This window comes from Somniosus microcephalus, chromosome 14 (genome assembly GCF_052327205.1).
Source record: "Somniosus microcephalus isolate GS21.2 chromosome 14, FLI_Smic_1.0, whole genome shotgun sequence".
Lineage (NCBI taxonomy): Eukaryota > Metazoa > Chordata > Chondrichthyes > Squaliformes > Somniosidae > Somniosus > Somniosus microcephalus.
The window spans coordinates 83,496,565-83,514,171 of record NC_141000.1 but is presented as its reverse complement, the minus strand read 5'-3'; the positions used below and the strand labels follow the sequence as shown (position 1 = coordinate 83,514,171).

General features: G+C 43.9%; 1 protein-coding gene across 3 annotated transcripts in view; it reads right to left on the bottom strand.

The window, feature by feature from the left end:
- Positions 1-17,607, bottom strand: part of tmem39a (transmembrane protein 39A) — an 80,785-nt gene that overhangs the window by 6,226 nt on the left and 56,952 nt on the right. For 2 of the 3 annotated variants that reach the window (XM_086006809.1, XM_086006811.1), the window contains exons 6-8: positions 12,161-12,220; positions 10,725-11,052; positions 4,550-4,737 (exon numbers count right to left, since the gene is read on the bottom strand). In XM_086006809.1, the coding sequence (XP_085862935.1) occupies positions 4,550-4,737; positions 10,725-11,052; positions 12,161-12,220 (576 nt within the window). The remainder of the gene's footprint in view (positions 1-4,549; positions 4,738-10,724; positions 11,053-12,160; positions 12,221-17,607) is intronic. The other variant, XM_086006810.1, reaches the window with a different exon arrangement.

The window sequence follows — 17,607 nt, the reverse complement described above, 5'->3', positions numbered from 1 at the left end:
ACCTCAACTTTAAGAGCCTCCTCAAAGGCCCACAAAAGGCGCAATTAGCGAAAACTTGCCATGGCGATTAATTCGCTCGGGGGGCATGGCTAATTTTGTCGGCAGGGCCAAATTCTAGCGCAATAGATCACGGACACTCCATTTGCATGGAGCATAATTTGCGCTTGAAATTCCGCCATCCTTTGCGCTGGTTTGGCAGATTTTGCTGAAAGAACAGTGCAACCTAGTGGAAGCTCCAGGCCAACGTGTCTCATCACCACCTCCTTTTGCCTTGCACCATCACTTTTGTCATTTAATCATTCCTGCCCGCCATAGAAACATAGATAGGAGCAAGAGTAGGCCATTTGAGCCTGCTCCGCCATTCAATGAGATCATGGCTGATCATCCAAATTCAGTACCTTGTCCCTGCCTTCTCCCCATATCCCTTGATCCCTTTAGCCTTAAGAAATATATCTAACTCCTTCTTGAATATATTTAATGAATTGGCCTCCACTGCCTTCTGTGGTAGAGAATTCCACAGGTTCACCACTCTCTGGGTGAAGAAATTCCTCCTCATCTCTGTCCTAAATGGCTTACCCCTTATCCTTAGACTGTGACCCCTGGTTCTGGACTCCCCCCACCATCGGGAACATCCTTCCTGCATCTAGTCTGTCTAGTCCTGTTAGAATTTTATAAGTTTCAATGAGATCCCCTCTCATTCTTCTACACTCCAGCGAGTATAAGCCCAATCGACCCAATCTCTCCTCATAAGTCATTCCTGCCATCCCAGGTATCAGTCTGGTGAATCTTCGCTGAACTCCTTCCATGGCAAAAACATCCTTCCTCAGAGAAGGCGACCAAAGCTGCACACAATACTCAAGGTGTGGTCTCACCAAGGCCCTGTCACAGGCCTCTGTTCTTTTCTTTCCCTGCCACCCCCACCCCCATTTTCTTTGGCTCCGAACTTGATTAAAAGCTGTTCATCTCTACCATCTTCCAGTTCTGATGAAACGTCATCGACCTGAAACGTTATCTATTTCTCGCTCCACAACATGCTGCCAGACCCGCCGAGTGTTTCCAGCATTTTCCCCTCTGATTTCCAGCTAGTTATTCCCAATGTCCTTCAGTAAATAGGAGATGGTATCTTATTTGGCTAACTAATCTAGTTAAACCTCAGACAGATTAAAAGGAACTCTCCATCTTGCTTTCTGTTGCCCTCCAAATATAAAATGTAATCAAATTTATGGGTATTCAAAACACATCTGTGTGTAATATGTTGTGCAGCGGAAAGAGTGTGGTTTTCTCTTCAACCTGTAGTACACGGAATGTTGCCATGCTTTTTATATATTAACATGAAGGCTTACATAAACAGGCAAGTAAGTATATCAACTATAATAAAAACAGAAAATGCTGGAGATACTCAGCTCAGGCAGCATCTGTGAAGAGAAACAGAGTTAACGTTTCAGTTCGATGACCCTTTTGTCAGAACTGGAAAAAAGAGGACATGGAACAGAAGTGTAGGGGCTGGGAGAGGGGATGAAAGAACAAAAGGGAAAGTGTGTGATAGGATATAAGACAGGAGAGGTTAAGAGACATCAAGAGATATTCAAGGCAAAAGGAGATGGTAAGGGAACAGGTTAAGAAACAAAGGATGGCTCTCAGAGTAATACAGCACGGATAGAGGCCCTTCGGCCCATCGTGTCCGCACCGGCCATCAAGCCCTGTCTAATCTAATCCCATATTCCAGCATTTGGTCCGTAGCCTTGTATGCTATGGCATTTCAAGTGCTCATCCAAATGCTTCTTAAATGTTGTGAGGGTTCCAGCCTCCACAACCCTTTCAGGCAGTGAGTTCCAGACTCCAACCACCCTCTGGGTGAAAAAGTTCTCTCTCAAATCCCCTCTAAACCTCCCGCCCTTTACCTTGAATCTATGCCCCCTAGTTATTGACCCCTCTACTAAGGGAAAAAGCTCCTCAGCATCCATCCTATCTATGCCCCTCATAATTTTGTACACCTCAATCATGTCCCCCCTCAGCCTCCTCTGCTCCAAGGAAAACAAACCCAATCTGCCCAGTCTCTCTTCATAGCTGAAGCGCTCCAGCCCTGGTAACATCCTGGTGAACCTCCTCTGCACCCTCTCCAACGCGATCACATCCTTCCTGTAGTGTGGCGACCAGAACTGCACACAGTATTCCAGCTGTGGCCTAACCAGTGTTTTATACAGCTCCATCATAACCTCCTTGCTCTTATATTCAATGCCTCGGCTAATGAAGGCAAGTATCCCATATGCCTTTTTTACCACCTTATCCACCTGTTCCGCCGCCTTCAGGGATCTGTGTACTTGCACACCCAGGTCCCTCTGACCCTCCGTCTTGCCTAGGGTCTTTCCATTCATTGTGTATTCCCTTGCCTTGTTAGTCCCCCCCAAAGTGCATCACCTCGCACTTTTCTGGGTTAAATTCCATTTGCCACTGTTCCGCCCATCTGACCAACCCATCTATATCGTCCTGCAGACAGGCTACCCTCCTCGCTATTCACCACCCTACCAATTTTTGTATCATCCGCGAACTTACTGATCATACCTTTTACATTCATATCCAAGTCATTAATGTAGACCACAAACAGCAAGGGACCCAGCACCGATCCCTGTGGTACCCCACTGGCCACAGGCTTCCAGTCACAAAAACAACCTTCGACCATCACCCTCTGCCTTCTGCCACTAAGCCAGTTTTGTATCCAATGTGCCAAGGCACCCTGGATTCCATGGGCTCTTACCTTCTTGACCAGTCTCCTGTGCGGGACTTTATCGAAGGCCTTACTGAAATCCATGTATACCACATCCACTGCATTACCCTCATCCACACACCTAGTCACCCCCTCAAAAAATTCAATCAAATTAGTCAGACATGATCTTCCCTTGACAAAGCCATGTTGACTATCCCTGATTAATCCTTGCCTCTCCAAGTGGAGACAAATTTTGTCCCTCAGAATTTTTTCCAATAATTTTCCTACCACTGATGTTAGGCTCACTGGCCTGTAGTTCCCCGGTTTTTCCCTACTACCCTTCTTGAATAATGGTACTACATTAGCGGTTCTCCAGTCCTCTGGCACATCCCCTGTGGCCAGAGGACTGGAGAACCGCTAATGTAGTACCATTATGAAGTGTAAATTGCGCTGGCAGAATGAAAGACAGCTGCCATGTGGGAGAGAAGAAAAGACAAACAAAAGGTGTGGATAAAAAATATATATATGATAGGGACCGAGGTTATGATCTGAAATTGTTGAACTCTATGTTGAGTTCAGAAGGCTGTAGAGTGCCTAATCAAAAGATGAGGTGCTGTTCCTCGAGCTTACGCGGAGCTTCAGTGGAATAATGCAAGAGGCCGGGGACAATGAGGTCTGAGTGGGAGTGGAGCGGAGAATTAAAGTGACAGGCGACCGGAAGCTCGGGGTCCCCCTTACGGACTGAACGGAGGTGTTCCGCAAAGTGGTCACCCAATCTGCGTTTGGTCTCCCCAATGTAGAGAAGACCACATCGTGAGCAGCAAATACAGTGTACTAAATTGCAAGTACAACAAGTAAATCACTTTCACCTGGAAGGGGTGTTTGGGGCCCTGGACAGTGGGAAGGGGGGGAGGTATAAGGGCATGTGTTGCATCTCCTGCGCTTGCATGGGAAGGTGCCGGGGGAAGGGGTGTTGGGGGTGATAGAGGAGTGGACCAGGGTGTCACGGAGGGAGCGGTCCCTTCGGAATGCTGAAAGGGGAGGCGAGGGGAAGATGTGTTTGGTGGTGGGATCACGCTGGAGGTGGCGGAAATGGCGGAGGATGATCCGTTGAATGTGGAGGCTGGTGGGGTGAAAGGTGAGGACAAGGGGAACTCTATCGTGGTTCCGGGAGGGAGGGGCAGGGGTGAGGGCAGAAGTGCGGGAGATAGAATGGACACAGTCAAGGGCCGTGTCAACCACAGTAGAGGGGAATCCTCGGTTGAGGAAAAAAGAATACATGTCGGAAGCACTGGTATGGAAGGTGGCATCGTCGGAGCGGATGCGGCAGAGGCGGAGAAACTGGGAGAATGGAATAGAGTCCTTACAGGAGGCGGGGTGGGAGGAAATGTAGCCTAGGTAGCTGTGGGAGTCAGTGGGCTTGTAGTGAATGTTTGTCAATAACCTATCCCATCCCCAGAGATGGAGACGGAGAAGTCGAGGAAGGGAAGAGTCAGAGATGGACCATGTGAAGGTGAGGGAAGGGTCAACTGTTTCTCAGTGATCCTAAAACAAGAATTAAATGTGTCTACATAGTGGTCAGGTTTTACTATTCAAATTAACTAAATTAAACTATCATGCCAATCGGCTAGACTAGAAGTTTTTTATTTTATTTTATTTTTTATTTATTTATTTATTTTTAAGTAGCATGGTGCCATTGGTTTTACTATTTAGTTTACCAATACTGGTTTATAATCTACCAGCATTAAATCATGGAGGCATTTGCTGGCCAGTTTAATGTTTGCAATTAGCTCATGATACTTTGGCCAGGTTATTTAAATAGAACTGAATGAATATAATACTTACATGTGTTGCGGCGTGTTACTGTAAGAACCATGTTCCATCTTCTGCCATTTCCCAAGGTGAGCAGCTGATTTATGCAGAAGATCACAATACCTGGGTGGCAGCAGCTGGCTCATCAACATCACAAAGGCATTTACCCAAATCATGATAAGATGCTCACAGGACCACCGCATGTCGTAGTACTGTGTACTCTGCAAGAGAGAGTCAGGTTTTAAACATCAGTGCTTCAAGAACAACTTTGAACAGTTCGCTGTTTAGCCAGTGAGTTTATCATCTTTTGGCAGCTACTTAAAAACAACGGGACAGAGTACACCAAGAAACCTGAATAATTAGAACACCCACTCATGCATTAATTCTAATGTTGCATTGTATAGTATTAATTCAGCACAAAAAGCAACATTATGTTTGATAAAGTTATACACAGAGCATGCTGGGGAGGTTCAGATAAGTGGCTTCTTACTGCAAAATAAAATGATTCTTTGGCAAAGGTCTAACCCAGGTAGTATTACAAGGATACTTTGGAAACAGCACCTATACTAAAAGGTCCGGTACATCCTTGTACAGTTCCTTTCCTACCAGGCACAATAAAATAAAATTGGGAGAGGAAAATGCAATAGCAATTCTCTCATTGAGCAGGTAAATGCACTGTAGGATGTTTCTGTACCATATAGACTAGGAAGGTTCCTGGTTTGATTCCTGAGCTGCACTGAGTCAACAGGCCTCCCCTGGACAGCAGTTTGGGATTGTTTTGGAGGTGAAATGGGAGGAGAATGTGGTAGCGGAAAAAAAGTCAGCCAAGGTTCCCACTTGGGATCACTGCCAGCGCAATGTCAGTACAAGAAAGGCCGACCCAGCTGTATTGGCCTTCATGGTCAAACAAGATGCCAATACTCACACAAAGAATGGCTGCACACAAGGTAATGGGGCTGCTGCCATCTTTGGTGCTGGATCCACTGCTTTCAGGAGAGGAAAGAGAAAAACTGGAAAAAAATGATGAAAGCCCATTTTCAATTTCTACCTAAACTCTTGGTAGAGGCAGTTTCCCTGTCATTTTAAAACTGCCCAAATCACTTCACTAGGTTTGAAAAAGTACTGCATTTAACACTGTAAACTAATTGTTTTAACAAGCGTTCTTTTTTAAAAAGTGTAACTTGCACTTTCCACTGAATTCACTACAATTTAATGCAAATGTAGACTTACATAGCAAGGCAAATAATTGCAAAACCGCATTTTCTCACTGAGCCTACAAGCCACCGCGCACCCCCCCCACCCCCGACTTCTAGCGCTTAACAGAGTAAATTGAGATTCACGAGAATTACAGCTCCAGCCAACAATAATGCATTTACTCAAGGCTGCCATCATGATGTCACTTGTTACAGGACACACCACTATAATTTGCAATAATAATTCCACATCACACACCATCTCAATACTAATTTATTTTTAAACTAAATTTACCGTTCTTGATCAAAAGTAGATTTAGCAGAAAACTAGAATTTCACTAAAGAGTCACTTTATAAAAAAAAAAATCAATCATGAAAAGTTTTAATATGCATTATTCTTCAGTATTTTATAGTCAAATTTTTAAATTAGTCTGCACCCCCATTCCAAGGCATCTTGAAACACTGTTCTATCTAAACAATGCTTGGATTTCTCGGGGAGCAGATTTACTTAGTCTAACTTATTTTTCTAACTTATTTTTCTTTAACCCTGGAAGAAAAGCACTTTGCCACTAACTAATAATCTTGGCTGGAGAATCGGGTTTAACCGACCAAATCTTTTGCTTAAATTCATTAAGTTATTGTTTGAGATGAATAAACTAGGCTTGCAAGTGCAGGCCAACTTGGGTTGAATCAGAGGCATGTTTTAGCTCAGATGAAGTTTCAGCCAAACTGCAAATTACCCTCGATCGGTGAAAGAGAAATGTAATGACTGTACATCCAGTGACTGAGTTTGTTTAAGTCTTGATCAGCAACAGCATGAATCTCAGTAATGGCTCATTGATGTGACACTGGCCGTACAGACCAAGACCCGGTTCAAGTTTAAGAGCTGAATTAGCTGATCTCAACTGAGGTGGGGGCAGAGGAAAAGTGAGGGGGGTGGGGGTAAAGACAACAGCTAACATTCCCACTTCTGATCTCTACTCAGCAATCTCTGCTGGAAGTGTGCATAGGGGGAGGACGTCCGCTAAGGCCAAAGCCAGGCTAGCCTATGAACACCCCATCAGTCAAATAACTTGCCATCATTCACTGGCAAACCTTATATAAGAATAGCCACCTGGGCAAGGTGTTGAAAGGCCATCAGAGCCTGTGGAACTATATTGCAACACAGGTTACTAGCTTCAGGAGATGAGAAAAATAGAAATTTAAAGAAAAAAGGCAAAACTAAGCCCTTTGGCCGTTCTGCTAGTGTTCTGGTGAATCAATGTGCTAATTTATAAAAGTACAGAATGATATTCTGAGCCAGACAGCTGGATTAAAAAAAAAGTAGCCATATTTGCTGCTCCAGTAGAGTCATTCATTTACAAAGTATTTTACTGGTATCTATAGAAAAAATAGGAATTGCAACTTATCTGTGGGGTTTGGTTTGCTTGCTTTCTGGAGCCCAGGTTGGCTTGGTTGTCCTTTAAGCATGGTGCTGTCTTGTTTTTGTTTTTTTTTGTTTTTTTAAGTTGATATTAAAATGGATTGATAGGGCACTCGACATGAATTCTTCCCAAACTTACTTGTTGGTCACTTTTATATTACCAATTAAAAAGTGTTTTGTAGTGTTTCAAAAATGAAATTACACAAAAGGCTTTAGGAATTTGTGCCAAATTGGAATAACCAGAGTAATTACCTTGAATACAAAACACCCGACTAGCAAAATTTAATATTTATGTTTAGCTAGTTACATTCCCAATGACTCGTGTAAAATGGTAACAAAGCAAACCACATTTTCAACAGTAGATCTGCAACTACAGAAAGCACTTTCCCTACTCTAACTATAGCATTTCCTCATTGGCATTGCTTCAACTAGACACTTCTGCTCAGACAGCACCAGATGTTTGTACTGTCAGTTTTGGCTCAGTGGTAGCAGGCTCGCCTGAGTCAGAGGGTTGTGGGTTCAAGTCCCACTGGAGACTTGAGCACACAATCTAGGCCGACACTCCAGTGCAGTTCTGAGGGCGTGCTGCACTGTCGGAGGTGCAGTCTTTCAGGTGAAACGTAAAACCGAGGCCCCGTCTGCCCCCAGGTGGATGTAAGAGATCCTATAGAACTATTTCAAAGAAGAACAGGGGAGCTGTTCCTGGTGTCTTCGCCAAAATTTATCCCTCAACTAACAAATAAAACACGTTATTTGGTCATTCTCACATTGCTGCTTACGGAACCTTGCAGTGCGCAAATTGACTGCCACATTTCCCTACAACAGTGACTACACAGCAAAAGTACTTCACTGGCTGTTAAGCGCTTTGGGACATCCTGAGGGACTGAAAGACATTATAGAAATGCCAGATCTTTTCTTGCTTTACTGGAAGTGACCAAAGGTAATTATTGCCTGGGGGTTACAACCAATGTTTCCCCTAAGGTGCAGAGCCACGCAGCAATCGGGAGGTCCCGTGCAGGCAGGTCACCAGCTGCTGCCGCTGGAAGATACCGCGCAACCGCGGCCGCGCAGCAAATTTAAAGTTGCGCGCACTTAAACCACAAATTAGAGGACCATTAGTTACAACTAGACATATTTATATTTTGTATTTTAGCTTTTTGCAATTCTTGCTTTGATTCAGGCTGGTTGGCTTAAAAGTTAAATTCAGAAGTGAAAATATATTTTGCGGCTCATTAAAAAAAACCAAATTATTTGCACTTAAATGAGGATAGGCAATAAATGCTGGCCTTGCCAGCGACGCCCGGATCCTATAAGCGAATTAAAAAAAGTCTGGAGCCCCATCCCAACTACTTTCCCATTCAAGCACATATGACAGATGTCAGGTTACAAATACATCTGAGAATCAGGCTATATATAGAAAGGTCAGAAGAGAAGTGAAAAATAAAATAAGAGGGGCAAAGAGAAGATGAAAATAGAATGGCAGCCAACATAAAAAGGTAATCCAAAAGTCTTCTATAGGCATATAAATAGTAAAAGGGTAGCAAGAGGGGGGGGGGGGCGGGGCCAATTAGGGACCAAAAAGGAGACCTATGCATGGAGGCAAAGGTTATGGCTGAGTTACTAAATGAGTACTTTGTATCTGTCTTCACCAAGGAAGAGGATGCTGCCATAAACATAGTGAAGGAGGAGGTAGTAGAGATACCCGATAGGATAAAAATTGATAGAGGTATTAGAAAGTCTGGCTGTACTTAAAGTAGATAAATCACCAGGACCGGATGGGATGCATCCTAGGATGCTGAGGAAATTGAGGGCAGAAATCGCAGAGGTACTGGCCATAATATTCCAATCCTCCATCGATACGGGGGTGGTGCCAGAGGACTGGAGAATTGCAAATGTTACACCATTGTTCAAAAAAGGGTGTAAAGATAAACCCAGCAACTACAGACCAGTCAGTTTGACCTCGGTAGTGGGGAAGCTTTTAGAAACAGTAATCAGGGACAAAATCAACAGTCACTTGGATGGGGTGGATTAACTAAGGAAAGCCAGCACAGATTTGTTAAAGGCAAATCGTGCTTAACCAACTTGATTTGAGTTTTTTGATAAGGTAACAGAGCGTTGATGAGGGTAACGCAGTTGACAGTGTACATGGATTTCCAAAAGGCGTTCGACAAAGTGCCACAGCTTGCAGCAATGTTGAAGCCCATGGAATAAAAGGGACAGTGGCAGCCTAGATACGAAATTGGCTAAGTGACAGGAAACAGAGAGTAGTGGTGAATGGTTGTTTTTCGGACTGGTATTCCCCAGGGGTCGGTTCTAGGACCACTGCTTTTCTTGATATATATTAATGACTTGGATGTGGGTGTACAGGGCACAATTTCAAAATTTGCAGATGACACAAAACTTGAAGTATAGTGTACAGTGAGGAGGAGAGTGATAGATTTCAAGAAGACAGACAGGCTGGTGAAATGAGCGGATATGTGGCAGATGAAATTTAACACAGAAAAGTGTGATGTGATGCATTTTGGTAGAAAGAATGAGGAGATAAAGTAAATGGTACAATCCTAAAGGGGGTGCACAAACAGAGAGACCTGGGGGTATGTGTGCATAAATCGTTGAAGGTGGCAGGGCAGGTTGAGAAAGCAGTTAAAAAGGTTTACGGGATCCTGAGCTTCATAAATAGAGGTATGTATAGTACAAAAGTGTGGAAATTATGATGAACCTGTATAAAACACTAGTTCGGCCTCAACTGGAATAGTGTCCAATTCTGGGCACCACACTTTAGGAAGGATGTGAAGGTCTTAGAGAGGGTGCAGAAAAGATTTACGAGAATGATTCCAGGAATGAGGGACTTCAGTTACATTGATAGCCTGGAGAAGCTGGGGTTGTTCTCCTTGAAGCAGAGAAGATTGAGGGGAGATTTGATAGAGGTGTTCAAAATCACGAGGGGTCTGGACAGGGTAGATAGCAAGAAACTGTTCCCATTGGCAGAAGGGTCGAGAGCCAGAGGACACAGATTTAAGGTGATTGGCAAAAGAACCAAAGGCGACATAAGAAAAAACTTTACACAGCGAGTGGTTAAGATCTGGAATGCACTGCCTGAAAGGGTGGAGGAGGCAGACTCAATCTTATCTTTCAAAAAGGGAATTGGATATGTATCTGAAGGAAAAAAAACTGCAGGGCTACGGGGAAAGGGTGGGGGGAGTGGGACTAGCTGAAAGTCGGCATGGTCTCGACGGGCCGAATGGCGTTCTTCCGTGCTATAACCATTCTATGAAACTGAAGAGATCCACATTTATACATTTTCATTTGCAAGCAGAGTTCATTAAAATTAGAAGGCAACAAAATAAACAAAGCTAACAGTGGGTAGTCTGGCAGTAAAGAATGGGCCAGAAACAGCTCTCCACATAGCTGAAACCCTGCACAGATAAAGACGAGGCTTTCAACACCTAACAGGGGTATTTGCTTAATTTTAGCCTTTCTCCCCAATTTGATTTACAGTAGATAATGTGAACATATCTGTTCTGCCCACTTCAGTAGGTATATACACAATGTAGAAAGGTCACTTGGAGAAAAAAAACCTGTGTAAACTCACCTTAACAAAACAAAGAGGCAGAAATGCTACATAGTAGGCACTAAACAGTGAATTGAAGAGAACTTCTTTGATCCTTTTATTAAAATCTGCCTTCAGACATTCAACCTCGTTTCGGATAAGATCTGGGGAGAGCGGGCAAGTGTGAGCGGGGATGGAGGTCGGATTATTAAACTGTTCTCTGAATGATTCTCGGAGGAGTGTGAAGAAGTCCTTTGGTCTGACCATGACTGTTTCCAGCTGGTCATTTAACAGGAAGCCACATTCCGCTGGTAATGGTTGAGTCCGATTTTCCTGGTGGAAGCAACACAGTGGCACATAAACACCAAATCTGAAAAAGAAATTAACAAACCAGCATCAGTGACTGAAATTAAAAATGTAATTGTAATCTTGTTAAAAGTAGACATTGGTAGATCTAGAGGAAATTAACAGATTTAACTTGTCAAATCAGCCCATAGTGCAATCATTGCCTTTCATTATTCAGAGCCTGTTCCATGGATGACTGGTGGCATTGCAACAGCAACACGAGAATTTCAAGGCGTTAACTACACATTTGAACTGGTTTGGCTCGGATTACTTTTTCATTTCAGAGTTAACTGCTGTTTACTCAGCCTATAATATTGACAGCTCAGTGCTGATGTTTTTAAATAGGGAAAAACTTTACTAACCAGGAAATTTCTTAAGATTTCTGCATCAGCATGAGGGCTTCTACTTAACCGGAAATGTTAGGTCACCACACTTGTGAAGTACAGTCCTTGTAACAGGAAGCTTACGATCAATCAATAATATTCCCAGCATACATTAGGAAGGAAGTACTTTGCACTTACCACTGAATATTCTTCACTTTAAAACCAAGCCACTATTCTATGTGCTAGATTTAGTACAACAAATTCCACGACCATTATTTGATAACATGTGTCTCGTCTCAATCATGTCTTAGCTCTTCCATCCCTCCATGAAAATAAACCAAGCTCTTGCAATACAAAAACAAAAACCCAGCTATGCCTCTCTCCCAGACGAGCTTAACACTTTTTACGCCCGGTTTGAGGCCAACAACAACTGGCCTGTTACAAGGGCACCCGCGGCTCAGGACGACCGGGTCTTCTCAATCTCCGTGGCTGACGTGAGCAAGACTTTTGAGAGTGAACACCCACAAAGCACCCGGTCCAGATGGAATCCCTGGGCGTGTCCTTAGAGCATGCGCTGACCAGCTGGCAGCCGTGTTTACGGATATATTCAACCGTTCACTGTACCAGTCTGTAGTCCCCACCTGCTTCAAGATGACATCGGTTATTCCAGTCCCCAAAAAACCAAAAGTAATCTGTTTAAACGACTACCGCCCCATAGCACTCCGGTCATCATGAAGTGCTTTGAGAGGCTGGTCAAAACCCACCAACTCCTTACTAACTGACACACTGGACCCACTCTAATTTGCTTACCGCCCAAAAAGATCCAGGGATGATGCCATCACCACTGTACTGCACACTGCCTTATCACACCTGGATAAGAGGAACACCTATGTGAGAATGTTGTTCATTGATTATAGTTCAGCATTCAATACCATTATCCCCTCCAAGCTTGTCAACAAGCTCAGTGAGCTAGGACTTAACACCTCCCTATGCAACTGGATCCTGGACTTCCTGACGGGCAGACCCCAGGTGGTGAAAATAGGCAGCAACACCTCAACTCTGATCCTGAACACGGGAGCTCCCCAGGGTTGTGTGCTCAGCCCCCTTCTGTACTCCCTGTTTACTCACGATTGCATGGCCACGCACAACTCCAGCTCCATCATCAAGTTTGCTGATGACACTACCGTTGTAGGCCTGATCACAGATGGCGACGAGACAGGCTACAGGGAGGAGACAAGAGCTCTAGCAGAATGGTGCAAGTACAACAACCTCTCCCTCAACATCAGCAAAACAAAGGAGATGATCGTGGACTACAGGAAGCGGTAGGGGGAGGGACACACCCCAATCTACATCGAAGGGGCTGAGGTGGAGAGGGTCAGCAGCTTCAAATTCCTGGGTGTATTCATTACGGAGGACTTAACGTGGTCACATCACATCGACGTCATAACGAAGGCGGCATGCCAACGCCTGTTCTTCCTCAGGAGACTGAAGAAATTTGGAATGGCCCCCCAGATTCTCACCAACTTCTACCGGTGCACCATCGAGAGTATCCTGTCCGGCTGCATCACTACCTGGTATGGCAACTGCATCGCCACAGACCGCAAGGCTCTACAGATGGTGGTGAAAGCTGCACAACATACTATAGGAATTAAACTACCTGCTGTCCAGGATATCTACCCCGAGAGGTGCTGGGGGAAGGCCCTGAGAATCATTAAAGACATGAGCCACCCCAGCCACAACCTCTTTGCCCTGCTCCCGTCCGGTAAGAGATACCGAAGCATACGGTCTCGTACCAGCAGGTTTCGAAACAGCTTCTACCCCCAGGCCATAAGACTCATGAACGTATAATTTATTACTGTCGTTTTATTTATTATTACTGTATTTCTATTAGTATTTTATCATTGTTATGCCATATTTATTCCAATGTTGGGAGGACTCGTAAAAATCAACATTTCATTGTGCAGTACACACGTCTGCTGCATACATGACAAATAAAATTGAATTGAATTGAATTGATTCAGGCTTCTAACAATTTGTTTGCAGATAAAAGAACGAGGATACAGCATTCAACTAATAGGCCGTTCACGTGACTTCAGCCGACTTGTACGTTACATTTCGTGCACAATAAAAGGTTTGTTTGCTTTATCATCTATCATTGCCCGCTCCAGCATCCCTGATTATAATCGCTCAACCATTGGTGGCAGTGCCTTCTGTTGCCTGGGCCCTGAAATTCCCTCCCTAAGCCTCTCCGCCTCGCTACCTCTCTTTCCTCCTTTAAGATGCTCTTAAAACTGACCTCTGACCAAGCTTTTGGTCACCTGCCCTAATTTCTCATTATGTGGCTCGGTGTCAAATTTTTTGTCTTTGAATACTCCTGTGCAACGCCTTGGGACGTTTTACTACTTTAAAGGCGTTATATAAATACAAGTTGTTGTTGTATTGTACACAGTTCTACTGATCAATTAACTTTAAAATCGCACAGCTCTTTGTGTGTTCCACCTTCAGTAATCCAACCTAGTGTCTCAGCTTAAAAACTCATTTTTGGAATTTAGCAAGGTTAACCAGTGAGTAGCTGAGACATACAGACCCAGAAAGTTCCAGGTTTGATCACAGCTCTGATATAAGCTAGCGGATGTCAAGTGGGGTGAATACAATAAGCTTTAGCACCTCTCGATAAGGAGATGGAATAAAAACTCAGGAAAGGTTTCCATTCCTGACTCTGCCAGCAATCTCTGCGTGAGTGTGCAGTCACAGGGTTGGACTCAGAAGTGATGCCTTATAGAATCAAAATAGTACAACACAGGAGGCCATACGGCCCAGAGTCTAAGCTGCCTCTTTTGAAGAACAATCCAGTTAGTCCCACTTCGCTGTTCTTGCCCCATATCCCTGCAATTTTATCCAGTTCCCTTTTGAAGGCTACTATTGAATCTGTATCCACCATCCTATCAGACCGTGCACTCCAAATTCTAACCACTCATTGTGTAGAAAAGTTTTTCCTCACGTCGCCTGATTCTTTTGCTAATTACCTTAAATCTGCACCCTCTGGTTATCGACCCTTCAGCCATTAGAAACAGTTTCTCTTTACTTACTCTATCTAAACCAGTCATGATTTTAAACACCTCTATCAAATCTCCTCAGGCTTCTCAGCTCTAAGGATAACAACCCCAGTTTCTCCAGTCTATCCAAATAACTGTAATCGCTCATCCCTGGAACCATTCTAGTAAATCTCTTCTGTACCCTCTCCAAAGCCTTCCCGTCCTTCCTAAAGTGTGGTGCCTAGAATTGGACATAATACTCCAGGTGGGGCCGAACTAGTGTTTTTTATAGGTTTAGCATAACTGCCTGGCTTTTGTACTCTTATGTCTCTATTTATAAAGCCCAGAATCCCATATGCTTTGTTAACCTGCCCTGCCACCTTCAAAGATTTGTGCACAAACACCCCCAGGTCTGTTCTCTGTTCTTGCACCCCCTTTAAAATTGTACCATTTAGCATGTACTGTCTCTTCTCATTCTTCCTACCAAAATGCATTACACCTCACTTTTCTGCATTGAATTTCATCTGCCATGTGTCCACCCATTCCACCAGTCTGCCTATGTCCTCTTGAAGTCTATTACTATATTCCTCACTGTTTACACCACTTCCAAGTTTTGTCTCTTCTGCAAATTTCAAAATTGTGCCCTGTACCCCCAAGTCCTAGTCATTAATACACATCAAAAACAGCAGTGGTCCTAGTCAATGGTCCCTCTAATTTTCTTTTGGGCTGCGTGGCCTATTCAAAATTCTGTGCATGTGCGGTTTTTTTCTTTAAAAGCTGGTGAGCCTGCTGCGCAGGACTTCCAGAGCGCTGCGCAGCTTAAAAGGGAACACTGGTCCTAGATATGAACCTTGTGGAACACTACTATATACCATCCTCCACTCCGAAAAACAGCCATTCACCACAACTTTTTTCTTTCCTTTAGCCAATTTTGCATCCATGTTGCTACTGCCTCTTATCCCATGGGCTTCAATTTTGTTAACAAGCCTAATATGTGGTACTTTATCAAATGCCTTTTGAAAGTCCATATACACATCAACTGCGCTGCCCTCATCCACCCTCTGTTACCTCATCAAAAAACTCAAGTTAGTCAAACACTATTTGCCCTCAACAAATCCATGCTGGCTCTCCTTTATTAGTCCATACTTGTCCAAGCAGCTGTTAATTTTCTCTCGGATTATTGTCTCCAAAAGCTTCCCCACTGACGTTAAACACACTGGTCTGTAATTGCCAGGTTTATCCTTCTCCCTTTTTGAACAAGGGTGTAACATTTGCAATCCGCCAGTCCTCTGTCCCCACCCCTGTATCTAAGGAGGATTGGAAGATTGTGGCCAGCACCTCCACAGTTCTACCCTTACTTCCCTCAGCAACCTAGGATGCATCCCATCCGGACTGGATGACTTATCCACTTTTAAGTACCGCCAGCCTGTCTAGTACCTCCTCTATTGATTTTTAATCTCATCCAGTATCCCAGCAATCTCTTTGTTTACCATGGGTTTGGCAAAGTCCTCTTCCTTGTGAAGGGCCCTAATTGCCTACAATGTGACTTTGGCCTCGCTGTAGAGGTAGCGAATTGACTAGAGACTTAACAGCCCAGTTAAAAGGACAGGCTCAGGCTATGCCTTGAGACCAACGGAATGATGGGATAGTTGGTCAAGAACGGAGATCAGTAGTGGTGGGAAAAGTGCTGACTGTGAACCAGAGTGAAAGACAAGTTCATCTGACTAACCGCATCATCCTGCTAAGCAAGCAAAGGAATGCGATAACCAGGAACCAGCTTGTGAGAAACAAGGACTTGAGAACTGGTAAAGTCATCACGGCTGGGACTGCAACTGATAAGAACTGGTAAAGTCATTACGGTTGAGGACAAAGTGCAGGTGGCTTTATAAATGTACGTATGGAACAGAACAAAACAAACTTTCTGGACATGACTTGACTTTTGCGTGCAAACAGCTGTATTTAAACAGCTTGCTGATCTAGACAGACAGAAGAAGCAGGAGGTGGAAACGGTCAGTCATTCACAACCACTTTGCTAAGACCAACCGGACCGGCGATAGTGAGTATACACACACTAAGGGGAAGAGATAAGGAAACTGCTAGAGATTTACGCTTGCTGAACGTATGTGTGTAATAAGGTGGATGAAGTGGCTGCACAAATAGAGGTAAACAAATATGATTTGGTTGGGATTACAGAAACGTGGCTCAAGGATGGCCAAGACTGGGAACTCAACATCCAGGGGTATTCAATATTCAGGAAAGATAGGCAAAAAAGGAAAGGGAGGTGGGGTAGCATTACTGGTTAAAGAAGGGATTAACACAATTGTAATGAAGGATATTAGCTCTGATGAGGAATCTGTATGGGTAGAATTGAGAAATACTAAGGGGAAAAAAACGTTAGTGGGGGTGGTATATAGACCTCCAAACAGTAAGGCGGAGGTTGGGGATGGCATTAAAAGGGAAATTAAAGAAGCGTGCAATAAGGGCACAGCAGTCATTATGGGTGACTTTACATATAGATTGGGCCAACCAAATTAGTAACAATACTGTGGAGGAGGAATTCCTGGAGTGTTTACGGGATGGTTTCCTTGACCAATATGTCGAGGAACCAACCAGAGATCAGGCCATCTTAGACTGGGTATTATGTAACGAGAAAGGATTAATTAGCAATCTTGTTGTACGAGGCCCCTTCGGTCGGAGCGATCATAATATGATCGAATTCTTCATTAAGGTGGAGAATGAAGTAGTTGACTCAGACTAGGGTCCTCAATTTAAATAAAGGAAACTACGATGGTCTGAGGAGCGAGTTGGGTAGGATTGATTGGGGAATGGCACTCAAAGGGTTGATGGTGGATAGGCAATGGCAAACATTCAAAGACCGCATGGATGAACTACAGAATTTGTTATCCCAGTTTGGCATAAAAATAAAACAAAAAAGGTGACTCAACCGTGGCTAACAAGGGAAATTAGGGATAGCATAAGATCCAAGGAGAGGACATATAAATTGGCCAGAAAAAGCAGCAAACCTGAGGATTGGGAGCAGTGTAGGATTCAGCAAAGGAGGACAAAGGGATTAATTAAGAGGGGGAAAATAGAGTATGAGAGTAAGCTTGCAGGGAACATAAAAACTGACTGTAAAAGCTTTTATAGATATGTGAAGAGAAAAAGGTTGGTGAAGTCAAGCGTAGGTCCCTTGCAGTCAGAATCAGGGGAATTTATAATGGG